Source organism: Ambystoma mexicanum, chromosome 7p (genome assembly GCF_040938575.1).
Source record: "Ambystoma mexicanum isolate Mex_15411 chromosome 7p, UKY_AmexF1_1, whole genome shotgun sequence".
NCBI classification, from domain to species: Eukaryota; Metazoa; Chordata; class Amphibia; order Caudata; family Ambystomatidae; genus Ambystoma; species Ambystoma mexicanum.
In genome coordinates, this window is record NC_090939.1 from 600,753,166 (window position 1) to 600,770,789 (window position 17,624).

General features: G+C 46.8%; 1 protein-coding gene across 4 annotated transcripts in view; it reads right to left on the reverse strand.

Annotated features, from left to right (window-relative positions):
- Nucleotides 1-17,624, reverse strand: part of HERC2 (HECT and RLD domain containing E3 ubiquitin protein ligase 2) — a 2,956,340-nt gene that overhangs the window by 2,710,490 nt on the left and 228,226 nt on the right. For all 4 annotated transcript variants that reach the window (XM_069636605.1, XM_069636607.1, XM_069636603.1 and 1 more), the window contains exon 7: nucleotides 16,054-16,195. In XM_069636605.1, coding sequence (XP_069492706.1) covers nucleotides 16,054-16,195 — 142 coding nt within the window. The remainder of the gene's footprint in view (nucleotides 1-16,053; nucleotides 16,196-17,624) is intronic.

The following is a 17,624-nucleotide window of genomic DNA, read 5'->3' on the forward strand; positions in this document are numbered from 1 at the left end:
AGTTGGATGCAATTTACAATGCATCTTAAAATATCTCAGTTAGAGACAGTTCCCCATCTTTTCCAGCAGCTAAGTAGACAAAGAATGTGTCTTCCTTAGTGGTATTGTTTTATCTAGATAGGACATTACTGCCCTCCTGACATACAGTGTGTGTGTGGAGGGACCTTTCTGCTGAGTTCTGCGGGTTTTGAAAGAAGGCTGGGAGTTCTATTGATTGATGGACATAAAATTGGAAATACATTTAGGTGAGAATCGTGGATGTGTTCTTAACACCATCGTGACCTTATGAATGGTTATAAATGGATCTTGAACTGATGGAGCATTCAGTTCACTGACTCCTTATTAAAGTGACGAATATCAGAAAAGCTTCTAGGCGAGATTATTAAGACTAGCTTTATGCATAGGTTCAAACGAGGGCCCCATAAGCTTTGTAAGAATTACATTTAAGTCCCACCCTAGGGGTGTAGTTGAAATTGGGGGATATAGTCTTTTGAACCCCTCCATGAAAGCTTGCTCTTTGAGGAAGTGTATGCTGAGAGTGTAGGAGAGTTAACACTAATCCAGAGTCTAATAAGTATAGCATGTAGTGTATTATATCCGAAGGTGTTAGGGAGAATTCTCTGTTTAGGCTGAATTTCCCTACCTAGTGAGTCCCCCAGCAGCTTTGCTGGATTTCTGGGGTTTAATTTTTCTCCTGCCAAGAGTGAGACTCTTTTACCCTCACTCCTGGACATGTTGAACTGTGTTATCTTGGACAAACCTTGTGTTGAATGGGCTATGGGGTCTTTTACTCCATAGGGCCTCATGTATTTTTGTGATGTGGGTTACACAGCACCCTCTGTGCCGTGACCCAGGGGTGTCCTAGGGACTCCCCAACATAGACTCCATACCCTGGGACTGACTACTGTCTCCCAGGGCATGTAAAGTCACCAAAGACTTTGCTAGTCTTGAATCCTGAACAGAACCAGTACAAACCATCATATTGTGGACGTACTGGCTGGGGCAATTCGATTGCCCCAGGGTCTGTTAGTCGAGGGGGCACGTCTCCGTCCCCCCTGATCGAGTTTTGGCTGGTGGCAGTGGAAACTACTTTTTATATTCGACCGCGAATATTTCCCTATGGGATTTCCCATTGTTTTAGGCTAACACATTTAATTATTTATTTACGGTAGCCTTAAACATACCGCCGGTTTATATATTTATTATTATAACTCCGGTTGGGATTTTTTGCCAAAACTTGATTCTAAAATGGCGTTGGCGTTCGCCTCTGTAACTCTGACCCAAAGTGGAGCCCTTTGTTCCACTTTTGGCGGGCTTCTCCACAGAAGCCCTCCAAAGTGGTGCCACTCTGTCTGGGGTACTTAGGAGGGGTGGAGGGGGATTTAGGCACCCTGGACTGAGTTACCTTGGTAACTCAAGTCGCACTCCGTCCTGATTGGCCCAAGTGGTGAGCCGGCCGGCTCACCACTTAGCATGTTTGAGTGACAGCTAGGCTGGGTGAATGGGGGTTTGCTGCATAAAAGCAGGGCTTTGGGGACTGGGACTTCAGAAGTCGCCACAGGACCAAGAATCCGACGAGGGAAGAGCTGAGCCGACCTGCTTCGACGACACCACCCGGTGGAGCCCTGCTGAACCGTCTCACCACTTTTCCCGACGACCGAGGAGAACTCTTAACGGAGTGGCTCCTTCCCTTGACTGGTGGGGACAACCAGTTTTCGCCTTCTTTTCGCTTCTCGAGGTATCTCGTGGCCGCCTTGCCAGTGCCAAGCACCCCGGCAACCGGAACCCCACCACGTTTACCCCAACCACGAAAGTCGGTACAACCCTTTAACCGGAGGACTCCGCGGCTGGTTTCTTCCCGGGCAGTGCAACGACCCTCTTCTTCTGCTCTTCAGCGAGAACTTCTTCTCCCCTGACCGACGTCGAGCCCTGCTGCCACTGCCTGGAACAACTGCCACCGCTGGAGGATCCTTTCCGCTTAAGGTACCGTGTTCCGCCTGGCTTCCCTTGCTACCGACTGTACGGGGTAGATTTAGCCCCCGGCTTTCGAACCTGGGAGTGCCTGGGACACCCTGGCTAAAACTTTCTAAGCCACTCTAACCTCTTTCTAACTCTTTGCAAGACTTTGAATCCCTAATAACAGTGTGATCTTGGGCACATTTTCGCTCCGGCTACTCTAAGAGTGAGCCCTGCCTAGTGACTTTTGCTCACCTGTGACTTTGTGCTTCTTTGAGCCTATTGCAAGTGTTCTGGACCTTAGAGTGGTGTGTTTAACCCATTTCTGCTTTTTCTCTCCCTTTCTTGGAAACTACTAGAGTGTCATCTAACGTTAAGCACTCACCTCTGTTTTAATTAAGTGGTGTTAGCCTAGAGTTGTCTAGATAGGAGAAAGGATTGAATCTACTTTCGTTATAACTGTGTTTGAAGTGTTTACTATATTTTGCTAGAGTGTTTTTAACTTATGTGTATTTTAAATAAATAACTATATACTTTTGAAACCAAGCTCTGGTCAGTGTTTGCTTGTGCTATTGTATGTGGGTACATATTGTGTATACTTTGCATACTGCCTAACTCTTCTTGAGAGAAGTCTGACTGCTCAGCCACAGCTACCAGGTAAATCTGGGTGGTACAGACTGCTACCAAAGGGGTTTACTGCTCTACCTGTAGTCTTAAATCTTTTGCAGTGTTCCCCAAGGGAACTGCACAGGTTTCTGCCTAACACTGGTGTACAGCGGTGGGATTTGTATTGAGTATACATTTTATTGTGCTTTAGATACCTTAGTGCAACTAACCACAAAGCTTAGCACTGAAAAAGTAAAACCTCTAACATGTCAGTTATAGAAAGCTATAGTCAAGAGTCCCTTGCAGCCAAAACTGCTGATTGTTTAAGAGTGCTCTGTAAACATAAGGATCTCCTGACTAAGGGCAAGAAAATGGAGCTGATTGAAAGATTGTTAGCTAACCAAAGTCTGGGTGAGGGTTCAGAGGAACCTACCACTCCAGCAACTGTAGATGACAGTATTGAAATTAACATGGAGCAAAATGTTGATGATTCTGAGGAAGAGTCAGAAGAGGAGGGTGAGGCTGTTGTAACTGTCCCCCCTAGGCCTCTACCTGCTCTACCTGCTGTACCTACTGGACCTTTACCAGGTCCCACATTTAGTCTTCAGTACTTTGAACTGGAGAAAATGAAGCTAGAATTGGAGTATAAGAAACTGAATGCTCAAACTGACAAAGAACTAAGGCTAAGGGAAATGGAGCTCAAGTATGAGCTAGAAATGAAGAAATTATCTGTTGAGAATGCTTCTCTCTCCGGCTCCTCTAGAAGTTCCAGTCCTAAAAGACCCCGGATGCCTAAAGAATTGATTGGTATGTATGAGCCTAAGTTGGATGTGTTGGATTGGTTGTCTCTGTTTGAATATAATCATGGGCTCCAGAACATCACAGGAAATGACTTACTCACCTGGTTGTTCTCTAGGCTTCCCCCTGTTGCAACTGATGTGGTAATGGAGATGGGGGAGGAGGATAGGAAGGACTATGAATGTGTGAAACTAGCTTTGATAGCTAGGTTTGGGAAGACCCCTTCCCAGTATCTTAAGAGGTTTAGGAACCTCAAAAAGCATGATGGTACCCCTTGGGCTACCTGGGTGAGTGAATGTTTGAAAAACTTAGAGGGATGGATTAAGGGTTACAAGGTGAACACTTATGAAGGTATGAAGAATTTGTTTATGTTGGAGACTATTTATGATGCCTGCTCTCCTGAGCTCAGACAGCACTTGGCTGATTCACAGGAATTAGATCCTAGGAAGCTAGCTAAGGCTGCTGACTTGTGGGTTGCCAACAGGGCTACTCACAAGGATTCTGGGGTAACTCAGAAGAAGGATGGGGAGAAACAGCCTAAAAAGGACTCCAAAGAGAATTCTAATAATTCCTATCCCAAAGAGGGCCCCAAACCACCAAATAACCAGGGTAAGCCACATGGGAAACCGAGTCAGACTACTGTACCTTCTGGCCACAAGCCAGAAGGAGGTCAGAACAAGCCACCCTTCCAGAGAGCATTTGGACAATGCTATGTCTGTCAGGGTACTGACCATATCAAAGGAGATCCCAAGTGCAAGGGTAAACCTGCAGGGATCAGCACAGTCTCCTTAGCCTTCACTCCTGAGGATGAAGTACAGATGGCTAGTGCCCACTTTGAACTCTTTGCTGAAGAACCCTTGGGTCTTCAAGCAACTGTAAACTTAGAGCCTATGGGTCTGGTTAGTCCCCAGAATAGGGTTGTGTATAACTCCCTACCTGTTAACTCTAAGGTGTATTATGTGGACAGTGTTCTTGTCAATGGCCAGGATACTCCTGCCAGGAGAGACACTGGGGCCAGCAGAACAGTAGTGGATGAAAGCTTCTTTCAACCTGAGGATGTGGCCAAAGCACCCAAAGGTCCCACTAAGATGTCTGGAGGCCCTGTCCAAATGGTTCCTATTCTACCAGCCCTCATTCAATGTAACAACATGACAGTAAGGATCCCTGTCAGTGTTCAGGCTGAGGTACCTGGGAAGGTCCTGTTGGGGAATGACCTAAGAACTCTAGGAGTAGTGTCACATACCCCCAGGCCTCCCAGTATGGAGAAGCAGAACTTAACCAAATTGGCTAGAAAGGCTACCTTGAAGGACCCTTCTAAGCCTGTGGGACCCTCTACTGAGAACCCCACTACAAGCCCTGGGTTTAGTAAGTTGACCTCTGACCCAGGCACCTTTCAGGATAGTATGCTAGGAACATGGGAGCCCCAACCAAGCTCCATCATTGTTCCCCTAGTCTCAGAGTCTCTGACTCCCCCTGCTTCTGAGGAAGAGGTGGATAGACCCACTAGGCCCCTATCTGGACCTGAGAGAACTGGTAATTCTCAGTGCTGGTGGAAAACCAGAAAAGAAAAGTCTAAGGCCAAAAACCTTCAGACTGTTGGCCCTTCTACTGAAGAACCCAACTCAAATCCTAATATTAGGGGGGAAACTCCTAAAATAGGTAAGGGTAGATCTAAGAGGAAGGGGAAGCAGGTACATTGCCTAACCCCAACCCCTCCAACCAAGAGGCCTAAGACCCAACCTGCTCCCACAAGAGAGGTGGTGAGGAACCTTGGAGGCCCCTCTAGATCTAAGGGAATCCTTTATAAGGACCCCTTGAAAAAGCCTAACATAGGTTCAGAAGTTGTACCAACTTCTGAGGGACTGGTCAACCAGATCCCCTATAACAAAAAGACTGATGTTCCTCAAAGGGTCTGTAGGTCCGTTAGCTTGCAAAAGAAAACCTTTGAGTTCTCCATTGAACATAGGTCAAGGTGTCACCATCAAAATGCTGATGGACTCTCTAGGATGTATATCATCGACTAGAGGTATGAGGTTCATCCAGGAGTGGATTAAATCCTCCTGTCCCTTAGTCTGGGGGGGGGCGAGTGTTAGGGAGAATTCTCTGTTTAGGCTGAATTTCCCTACCTAGTGAGTCCCCCAGCAGCTTTGCTGGATTTCTGGGGTTTAATTTTTCTCCTGCCAAGAGTGAGACTCTTTTACCCTCACTCCTGGACATGTTGAACTGTGTTATCTTGGACAAACCTTGTGTTGAATGGGCTATGGGGTCTTTTACTCCATAGGGCCTCATGTATTTTTGTGATGTGGGTTACACAGCACCCTCTGTGCCGTGACCCAGGGGTGTCCTAGGGACTCCCCAACATAGACTCCATACCCTGGGACTGACTACTGTCTCCCAGGGCATGTAAAGTCACCAAAGACTTTGCTAGTCTTGAATCCTGAACAGAACCAGTACAAACCATCATATTGTGGACGTACTGGCTGGGGCAATTCGATTGCCCCAGGGTCTGTTAGTCGAGGGGGCACGTCTCCGTCCCCCCTGATCGAGTTTTGGCTGGTGGCAGTGGAAACTACTTTTTATATTCGACCGCGAATATTTCCCTATGGGATTTCCCATTGTTTTAGGCTAACACATTTAATTATTTATTTACGGTAGCCTTAAACATACCGCCGGTTTATATATTTATTATTATAACTCCGGTTGGGATTTTTTGCCAAAACTTGATTCTAAAATGGCGTTGGCGTTCGCCTCTGTAACTCTGACCCAAAGTGGAGCCCTTTGTTCCACTTTTGGCGGGCTTCTCCACAGAAGCCCTCCAAAGTGGTGCCACTCTGTCTGGGGTACTTAGGAGGGGTGGAGGGGGATTTAGGCACCCTGGACTGAGTTACCTTGGTAACTCAAGTCGCACTCCGTCCTGATTGGCCCAAGTGGTGAGCCGGCCGGCTCACCACTTAGCATGTTTGAGTGACAGCTAGGCTGGGTGAATGGGGGTTTGCTGCATAAAAGCAGGGCTTTGGGGACTGGGACTTCAGAAGTCGCCACAGGACCAAGAATCCGACGAGGGAAGAGCTGAGCCGACCTGCTTCGACGACACCACCCGGTGGAGCCCTGCTGAACCGTCTCACCACTTTTCCCGACGACCGAGGAGAACTCTTAACGGAGTGGCTCCTTCCCTTGACTGGTGGGGACAACCAGTTTTCGCCTTCTTTTCGCTTCTCGAGGTATCTCGTGGCCGCCTTGCCAGTGCCAAGCACCCCGGCAACCGGAACCCCACCACGTTTACCCCAACCACGAAAGTCGGTACAACCCTTTAACCGGAGGACTCCGCGGCTGGTTTCTTCCCGGGCAGTGCAACGACCCTCTTCTTCTGCTCTTCAGCGAGAACTTCTTCTCCCCTGACCGACGTCGAGCCCTGCTGCCACTGCCTGGAACAACTGCCACCGCTGGAGGATCCTTTCCGCTTAAGGTACCGTGTTCCGCCTGGCTTCCCTTGCTACCGACTGTACGGGGTAGATTTAGCCCCCGGCTTTCGAACCTGGGAGTGCCTGGGACACCCTGGCTAAAACTTTCTAAGCCACTCTAACCTCTTTCTAACTCTTTGCAAGACTTTGAATCCCTAATAACAGTGTGATCTTGGGCACATTTTCGCTCCGGCTACTCTAAGAGTGAGCCCTGCCTAGTGACTTTTGCTCACCTGTGACTTTGTGCTTCTTTGAGCCTATTGCAAGTGTTCTGGACCTTAGAGTGGTGTGTTTAACCCATTTCTGCTTTTTCTCTCCCTTTCTTGGAAACTACTAGAGTGTCATCTAACGTTAAGCACTCACCTCTGTTTTAATTAAGTGGTGTTAGCCTAGAGTTGTCTAGATAGGAGAAAGGATTGAATCTACTTTCGTTATAACTGTGTTTGAAGTGTTTACTATATTTTGCTAGAGTGTTTTTAACTTATGTGTATTTTAAATAAATAACTATATACTTTTGAAACCAAGCTCTGGTCAGTGTTTGCTTGTGCTATTGTATGTGGGTACATATTGTGTATACTTTGCATACTGCCTAACTCTTCTTGAGAGAAGTCTGACTGCTCAGCCACAGCTACCAGGTAAATCTGGGTGGTACAGACTGCTACCAAAGGGGTTTACTGCTCTACCTGTAGTCTTAAATCTTTTGCAGTGTTCCCCAAGGGAACTGCACAGGTGTGGAGGGACCTTTCTGCTGAGTTCTGCGGGTTTTGAAAGAAGGCTGGGAGTTCTATTGATTGATGGACATAAAATTGGAAATACATTTAGGTGAGAATCGTGGATGTGTTCTTAACACCATCGTGACCTTATGAATGGTTATAAATGGATCTTGAACTGATGGAGCATTCAGTTCACTGACTCCTTATTAAAGTGACGAATATCAGAAAAGCTTCTAGGCGAGATTATTAAGACTAGCTTTATGCATAGGTTCAAACGAGGGCCCCATAAGCTTTGTAAGAATTACATTTAAGTCCCACCCTAGGGGTGTAGTTGAAATTGGGGGATATAGTCTTTTGAACCCCTCCATGAAAGCTTGCTCTTTGAGGAAGTGTATGCTGAGAGTGTAGGAGAGTTAACACTAATCCAGAGTCTAATAAGTATAGCATGTAGTGTATTATATCCGAAGGTGATCTGCCAATGGGGTTTACATTACTTTCTTTGCAACACAAAGCGTTTCCATTTGTTGAAATATCAGTACCTAGTGTTTGGTTTACCTGCTTCCTTCAAGATGTCCATGCATCTTTGAGGCAAGTTAAGGTGTCCAAATTCTATAACCTCAGGAGCCAAGTTCAGTGTTTGAGGATGTGGATGGAGGATTGTTCCCCGATGCTGGGACAAAATGTTGCAAGGGCTCAGCAGTTTGACTGATGGGCAAACTGACATACTGAGCTTGTGTGAGAACCATGTTTGACCTGCCAACATTGGAGCTATTAGGGTCATCGTGAGATGTTCCTGGTGCATCTTGTGGATTTTGTTGAGTAGTGGTGTTAAGAAAAAGCGTACGCAAATCTCATTGGCCAACTGATCTACAGTGTGTTCCCCCTGGACCCTGTCTGGGGAAACATGGATGGGTAATTGTGGCATTTTGCATTCTCTTGTGCTGCATAGAGATCTAGGTCTAGATTCCCCCAGTCTTTGAAGATCGGTGTAACTCCCATTCGTGTTCAGTGGGAAGCTGAATGTTTCTGCTGAACATGTCTGCTAGACAGTTGTGCTGCCCTGGAATATGCTGCAATAGTAGAAAAATGTCATTTAGAGACTAATCCAAAATCCTCAGAGCTAGTTTGTACAGACTTGGTGAGTGTTCTGCCTTGTTTATTTATGTAAAACATGCTGGTTGTGCTGTCTGAGGGTTAGAACCGTCGTCCCCTGACAGTTGGTGTTAAAAACTTGTAAGGCTTTGAACACTGCCTGTAATTCTTGAAGAAGGTCAATATGCTTCTTTGACATTGATTGTAGACACATGCCATGCGCTGTTTGGTGTAGACAATGTGCTCCCGACACAAAGTGATGCATCCGTTAGGAGTGGCTCGTACAGCAGGGATGAGAAAAGGTTTGCCTTTTAACTGCCATCACTATAGCCAGCGAAACCACCACTAGATCGACCCAGTGACCATCTGCTTGAGACCATTGTTTCGCAAGCCACTCTTGTATTGGACGCATGTGCCACCTTCTGTGCGGCACCAGAAAGAAGTAGGAAGCCATCATTCCGAGAAGGTGCATAACCCTTCGGACAGTTATCTGATGAACGGCTGCGTAACTGGGAATTAGCAAAAGCAAGTTTTACTTGTAGGGAAAGACTAGGGTGTTGCTTGTATGAATTATCATACCCAAAGATTGCTTGGTTTGACTGGGAACGAGACTGGATTTCTTCTTGTTGATTGAGAAACCCAGTTGAAACCGTAGGTTGATGGTATTTTGAGTGTGTTGCCGACATATTTGCCGGTTGTTTCCTGTGATCAGCCAGTCATCCGGATAAGGATACACTGCTAAGTGGGCTGCCACGACTGCTAGAACCTTAGTCAAAAGTGGGGGGCTGAGGTTACACCGAAGGGAAGCACCATGAACTTGTAGTGAGTAGACCCTAACTTGAAGCTTAGGTACTTCGGTAAGCAGGCAACATTGAAATTTGAAAGTATGCATATTTCATGTCAAATTTTTCCATGTAATTCTCCCCCCCCTTTTTTTTTTAAAGTTGGATGACCTCCTGCAAGCTCGTCATCCTAAACTTTTAAGGCTTGACATGTGTTGGCAGGTCTTCGGTTCAGCACTGGACGTTTTGATTTGCCTTTCTTTGGAACAAGGAAGTACACAGAATAAATATCCTTTTTTACCTCTTCCAAAGGGACCCGTTCAATTGCACCCTTCTTGAGTAGTGATTGGATCTCTGCATCAAGTATTATCTGATGTTCCTTGGACATGAATCCTGATCTGGGTAGAAGAGCGTGCAGTATTTCCAAAAACTAATTGCAGCAACCCTCTGCTATGGTTGACGGCACCCACCTATCTGCAGGGATTCCTGCCCATGCGTGGATGTATTATGAAATGCGCCCCCCCCTTACCAGGGAGATGCAAGAGGGAACCGGTTTGTCATTGTTTGGAGTGAGTGGCAGAGCTTTTAGCAGCTTGGCATCAGCCACCTCTGGAAGATTCTCTGACCGAAGGACTGAAAGGACAAGAGTTGTGATTGGCCTGTATACCAGCGTCTGGATGATGCACCTGGTGTGTAAAGCGACTTGAGAACCCTTGTGTACGAAAAGTGTGCCGGGTATTAAAAGGTGCCCTGTTGCATCAAGGGTTTATTAGAGATTTGGTCAAGGTATTTTTTGTTTTTATTTAAAGTTCCTTGTTCTTTTTTGGCCATCTCAAGTGCATTCTCTACTACTTTGCCAAAAAGAGCTTTGTTCTTTAATGGCATATTAATCGAAGTTGCTTGCGTCTCTGGCTTGAAACAGGAGTTCTGCAGCCACAAGTGGCGTTTAATGAGTGTCCCCTCTGATGAAACCTGCAGAGTCCTCACGGAATCCCTCTATTAAGTCTCCTCCCAGGTGGCTAGGGGAAGGCAGCCGCTACCCGATCCCAACCCCGGGGGTAGAATTACCCACGTGGCTTAACTGGGAGGAAAAGGCCACCTAAGGAATGGGATGACTGTTAGAAAGAGGCAGTATCTGTCTTCTTTGGATGGAGAGATTTCCACAGTACCGGAATACCCTGTGGCATGTCAGTAACCCTTCCCAAAATTACCCTAATTGTTAGGAGTGAACACCCTTATAGTCAACAGGGGAATGATGCATATAAGGGTCACAGAATTACCATGACTACTTCTGATAGTTATGATTCCCCCTTGGCTTTGAACTGTTAGTCAAGAACCAACCATTAATTCCTTTGATGCCTTAACTGCTGAGGGTGTTCCCTCCCAGTATTGAGCCCTTTTTTGTACATTTTGGTATTTCTACATTCAATCCCTTGTAATAAGTGATAGCCCGGCCAAATTTGCACCCTCCCACATGTAGGCAGTCAAAACAGCACCAAGGATTCCTAGTTTGCGGTAGGGGGGGTGTGATAAAATAACAAAAAGTGACCAAATTGTGTTTTTTCAGATAATGCCAATAAAATGATATACAAAGAAGCTTTTAAGAACAGGTTGAGTGGAAACAAAAAAAATATTTTTGATAAGGTTACCATTAGTATTGTGAGAGGTAGGCGATTTTTCAATGGACATGCTTGGTCGGAATGGAAGAGGGTAGGAAAGCTCAATGGGAAGACAAAAGGCATACGTTTCTGAAGAGTAGACAAAATTCCAAGTTCAGGAATGTACCTAAAATTCCCCTTGTTTGGGAAGAAAACAGAAAGATTACATTAAAAAAGGATGTGCTGGACATGTTGGTGTGTAAGGTAATGGCTTCTGTGAATATTGAGAAAAGCAATACACTGCTACATTCTCCTGACTCTCCTAGTTAGGAAATCACACTTTTTTCATAATGTTTCACAAAAGAAGCAAAACCACACTTAAGGACTTGTGTACCAGTTTTGAATGCTGACGGCCTAAACAGACGTACTTGGCATTTGAAAATAAGGAAAACTAATGTGGTGAAGAATGGCAAGCATACATTTTTTTTGAAAGGGCATAGGCAGACCTTTAAGGTGACTTGCACAGGTTACAAAAGCATATAGTGCCTAAAGCAGCGACTAAATGTAGGTCACATTTGGAAATTTAAAGGGTTGTGTAACAAAGTGCAGTAGAAAACGTTATCAAAACCAAGAGAAAACAACCAATGTCCTACCATCCCACAGGTGTCCTGATAAAAATAGTACCTCAAATGTGTGGGTGCACTGACCTGGGCGCAAAGGGAAAAAGCTAAAAACACTGATACATCAAACACCCAGGGATTTGGGCCTGGGGTGTTGCAGCCACCAAGGAAAACAGGGAACTCCATGCATTTCTGAAAAGGAGACACCCGTGGGAATCCAAAGAGGTCTGACTTGTGCCAATCGCCCTAGAATGTATTAACAACAAGGCCTGGCAAAGTCCAAACTGTAAGGGGGAAAAACAATTTTCAGACATTTGCCACCAGGAAACCACTGAAACATGCCTGCAACACGACATGGCCTACCTTGCCACAGGTGTCCTGACAAAAACAGTACCTCACATGTGTGGGTGCACTCATCTGGCTGCAAAGGGAAAAAGTTCAGCCGTCCGAAAGTCCAGCAGCAATCCCAGGGAGCCACTGAAAGGTCCCCATCCCGCCCTGGAGTGAACAAAATTATAAATTACTCACTGCAGTGACTAATATTCTCCTAGTCCTTAGTCCCCTTTCCTCCATACTGTATGTATCGGAGTCCCTCGCTAGGAACAGGAACGGAACCTTTTTCACCAGAAAAATAGTCTTCCCTTTAAATTTAGTTGCACGCCGAGAATGGCCCCGGGAGCAGGGCTCCCTTGACTCCGCCCACTGGCACCACACCCCAATCCCTTTTGACGTGGCCACATTAAGTTAGCCTAATACCACTTGGTTTTTTAAAACGGGGGCAAATGGTGGGACGTATGGAAAAAAGGGGACTATGGACTAGGAGTACGTTAGTCACTACGATGAGTAACTTATAATACTTCTACGTCCCATTACCTTTCCTCTATACTGTATGGGCGATTACCACCTATTGAAGCCCTGTGGTGGAGAGACTGCAACTCTTATGAAAACAGTTTTTTTAGGATTGCTTGGCCAAATACCTTGGCTCTGACCGCATGGGCATGCATGTTTGCTGGCAACCTCATTCGTTGCCCCTCAAAATCATCCTTGATGGACAAACCCATCCACGATGCGACTGAAGCTTTGGATGCTTGATCCTCTGAAAGTGATAAAGATCCGATCTGCAGAAGGCTTTAGTCCTGTCAAGGTAAACTTTGAGCGCTCTCCTGTCATCGAGACAGTGCAGGACCTTTTCTGCTTCATCCTACGGATTTGGGAAGATAGTTGGCAGGAATATTTCTTCATTGAGGTGAAACGAAGTCACTACCTTCGGGAGAAAAGAAGGGTGTGTCCTTAGCACCACCCTGTCCCGATGGAAAATGGCATATGTTTCAGAAGCCGTGTGCCAGAAGTTCACCAATCCTGCGGGCTGGGGTGAGGCCCCACCAAGAGCACAGTCCCAATAGTAACCAATCTAATTTCTACCGAAGCCATCGGTGCAAAAGGTCTATGGGCTACGTCTGCCAGAGCCACGTTGAGATCCCAGAACAAGTGTGGACGTTATACAGGCGGGTACAATCTGGTTAGTCCTGCAAGATGCCTTTTTACCACCAGATTGGAGGTGGAGAAAAGGTTGTCGCCAGAGTTCCTATATGCACATATAACTGCTAGGTAGGTGCGGCATGTGTCCAACTGCACATCGGAGTGTGCTAGATGTGCTGAGAACGACATCACATGGTCGATGGTGCACCATAAGGTGTCTATGCCCTTGTCCTTGGTCCAATGGCAGGACAAGGTACATTTTCTTTTGTGTTGGCTCCTTGTGGATGCACTTCTTGCCTCTTGGATGATGTCCAGATTGTTCTGTGATAAATAGAAGTGCTGCAGGGTTACGTGCTTAGGAACAAGGCTGCAAGGGCTAAATTCTGCGGGAGGGGGTGGACTACCACCCCCTCTGTTGGGATAGTAGTGGAAACGGCTCCACTGGGATGTGAACTGGTGGTTGATTGGACAATCTTAACAGTTCTGAGAACCACGGACTGGGCGGCCACTGCAGCGCTATCAAGATGAGACAGACGCCTCGTCTCCCTGACCTTACAGATGACTGTGTAAAAGCTGGGTGGGTGGTGTTGGGCAGGATTGTATGTAGTAACCCTGTGGGAGACTACACCAGTCTTGTCCTATTGGTATTAGGTAACCCACCTATTGGTATAGGCCTAGGCCTGTACTACTCAAGTTGGTAGAGTGACTAAGCAGCCAGACTTATCTCAAGAGGGGTAAATGTGAGCTGTAGAGCTGTAGCATAGAATTCCACACATAAAAGTATCCAAATAACACTAACACTCAAGGTTTTCTCGTAAAATAATGATTTAACAGTCAGTTTTAAATAAGCACTCTTTAAAAGGGGCACTGTGCAACAATAAAAATACACTTCATAACACGTTCTCAGAATCAAGATAAGCAAGTAGATACTAGAAATGCTTCGTATACACTTCCTACACCCTGAGGTGACTTCAATTACTAGGACAGTATTGGCATTTACACATCACTTTTGCACTTGGTAAAATTCTGAGGTTGTGGAAAAGGAAAAGGTTAGGGAAGGAAAAGGGTTAACAGGTTCTCAGAGCATGTCAGCACTTTTCAATCTCCCAATGAAGTCTAGATAAAACCTTTCCCAGCAATACTTAGTTAAACCAATGTACCACCTATGAGGGACAGTTAGAATCAAAGTCAATGGGTCAGAAGAGTCTGCATGGAGCCATAACAGCCAAAATCAATTTGAACAAGGTCTATGGAGCAGAGGCACTTCTTAGATTGCACAAAAGTCTTGCACAAAGTTAGAGAGCTTGTAGAAAATCACTGTTGGGCCACAAGCTGTTAGGTTTGTGAAAGTCAGAGCCGAGATCAACTCTCCAAAAAGCAGCTACTGCAAGTCTGAAGTGAGATAATGCAAGCTACAGACAAAAGAGAGAAGTATCCCTTAGTAAGCACAGTACCTTAGTTTAGAAGACGAGCATCCAGCTTGCTTCTGTTCTCTTTGCAGTGTTGCAGATCCTGGGCCTTCGTCGTGGTGACAAGAGGGAGGACGTCTGGAGGACTCCTGCACTGCAGTTCGAAGGTCGACGGCAATTACGGGCTCTTCAGTTCACCTGCACTTCGCGATTGCAGCTACCCACAAATAGCACCACTGCGGATCTTGTACACTTGATGGGCTTCCTTTATTCCTTGAGTCCAGGACTCTGGTGAGGTGACTCGACCTTGGTTCGTCCGGCTTCGGTCCAACTTAAAGACGTTGCACTCGCCTACGGATTTCAGGACCCCTGGCACTCGGTTCCAGCAGCAGCAAAGAAGTACAGCCAGTTGGGGAAGGTCTTCCAGCAAAATTTGCCTTGGGGTTATAGTTGGTCCCACTAACCCAAGAGAAGAAGTCATCCTCTCCGGAGCTTCTCTAGTCGATTCGGAAAATCAGTTTCAGGACAGCAGGGCTTCACTGGGCAGTTCAACGGTCCATGAGGATGCAGCAAGCTTCTCTTCATGATTCATCAGATGTTTCGTCCAGTGGTCAACTGTGTGCTGTTCAAGAAGCCTCGCCTTTAATGCAGGTTTCTCCCATTCATGCACAGCCTAGCTGTCACTCACAGCAGGGAGGCATGTCCTGCAAGGACAACCAGCCAGCCAATCAGCACTGGGCGCATTCAAGTAACCAAGGAGACTAAGGCCAGGGAGTTTTGGGCACCTCCCTCACTTCCTGCCCTGCCACACACTGGAGCCAGAGGCGGGTTTCAGCACTGAAACCCGCCAAAGACAAAACGAACATGTCCAGTACAATGTATGAGAGTTAGTTTCCTCGGCCCAGTGTTTGTGTAAAAAGGGGGTGGGGGGTTTGGGACTTCAGAGTATCCTAAAAAATAGGATGGGGAAGATCAACAAAAAAGGGGGGGGGGGGGATGCAGTGTCTTACCATTGGCTGCCTCACCCCCTCTCACCCAGGTGATCCTCCCGCATTGGTCCACCCCCAGGAACTGGATCCAAAAGCGATGGCCGTGTCGTGGCCACCTGGATGACTAGTCCCCGAGAACTAGCAGGCGAAACACCCTTTGGTTACTCACAGAACACATCTAGGCCGCTTTATTCATTTCCATCATGTTAAAGACCACTCAGCTTTTTAACTTCAAATGCTATTAACAGCATGTGCAACTTTTCATACTAAATGGGTAGCATGTGCACCTTTTCATACTAAATGGATCTGCAAATAAACACTTAAGCAGAACCCAAAAAGGAGCATCTCGCGCCAGGCTAGAATGAGAAGTTACAATCTTATTCAGTGGGGACTTTATGGAGCAGCCCTTAGGTTGCATATGTCTCTCCATAAATCGGTTTAAACATCCAGCAATATTATATAGGAAACAAATACATTTTGGAAGTAGTAGAAAAATGTGTTAGTTTTAGCATTCTGTATTTCTTTACTCAAGTCAGACAAAAATACAGACCTTAAAAACTTAGTTGCTCTCTCCACAACTTCCAACCAAACAGAGGACACAGTGCCTTCATCAAAAAGGGATGCTTCTGGCAGGGCTCGGAGGGCATCAAGCGATTCCTGTAACAGTTCACTGCATAGGTCTGCGTCTTCGCCTGACCAAAGAGAAAATGTAACCAGAGTTATTGCTAGCCAGTTGCATGGGGGGCACAAACCAGAGCAGGCCATCTGCGTGCGACAAATCCACCACTTCTAAGAAAGGAACAAGTTACTTACCTGTAACTGTTCTCCAGCATGGGTCTGGCATGGATTTACATGCTCATGAATATTCCCCGTCATCAGGCTGGGAATCCTCGGTAACAGAAAAAATCTGTTTAAGTTTCATTTCTGAACTGTATTTCCCAACAACCAATCCAATCACTGAGCTCTGGGTCATACTGCCCCTAGTCAATGCCTGCCCTCTACCCAAGCCCCTCCTCTGGCAGCCATCTTCAGATTTGGTAGCACGTAAAGTGGCAGTAGGACCAAGAGAAGAACCGCAGATGGGCAGGTAGGAGGGTTCGCATGTGAATCCATGCCAGACCGATGCTGGAGTACAACAGTTACAGGTAAGTAACTTGTTCCTTCTCCAGCATGGGGTCTGGCATGGATTCACATGCCCATGAATAAAGAATAGGGAGTAGGTGCTGAGTAGGTGCAGTCCTGCAGTCTACTCTGGAGCAGTCTGTTTGCAGTGTCTATTGTGGGTGGAGCAAAGCAGAGCAAATTCAACAGTCAAAAACTCCATTCTCCAGCGGAGTGGAGTAGGTGCTGAGTAGGTTCAGTCATGCAGGCAGGAAGGCATGAAGGAATTATCCCTATACCTTCTGTGTGTGAAGCTGAAGACGACATCAGGAGACTACGCAGTTCTCGACTACGCCTAGGCTCGGACGCTGTGATTGCCAAGCCAGTCTCTGGCAAAAGAGGTGAGCGATCACAATTGCCTCATAAAACTTATCACGCTACCTAATGAAAGCACGAACCATTCAAAACTAACATTGTCACCCAGGCAAAGCGCGATACAGACAAATGACCCAGTGTATCCACCCCCCTGCCAAATCAGCATAATCCTGCGCTGCCCTCCCCCAGCGTGGCTGGCGACCCAGAGCCCACCAGCCCGGTGGCTCTTAACTTGGCGACGGTTGTGGTGGTAACTGGGACTGGCGTATGGAGAGAAGAGGGGCACGGAGTGGAGCCGGCAGCAGCGGAGGACGAGGGGGAGAGGGGGGGGGGGCTTCCTCCGCCTCGACTCTGCGACCCCAGGCAAATGCATCTTGGAAGCTGCTCGAGGTGCAGGGAAGGGATAGAATCCCCATCAAGGAGCCCACGCCAGAGAGGGCCGTGGAGGCTAACGAGGTGGGGCTGCCCCCTAGAGCCCCGCCTCCAAACATAAACTTGGAAGAAGGAAAGGAGCTCTTCCCGAGGGCCCCTCCTACAAATCCAAAACAAATCCAGGTGTTTGCAGGACGAACAGTCTTGAGAAGCCATGATCCACCTTCCCCAGATACCCTGTGAGGTCAGGGCCGACCAGGTGAACCCGACGGA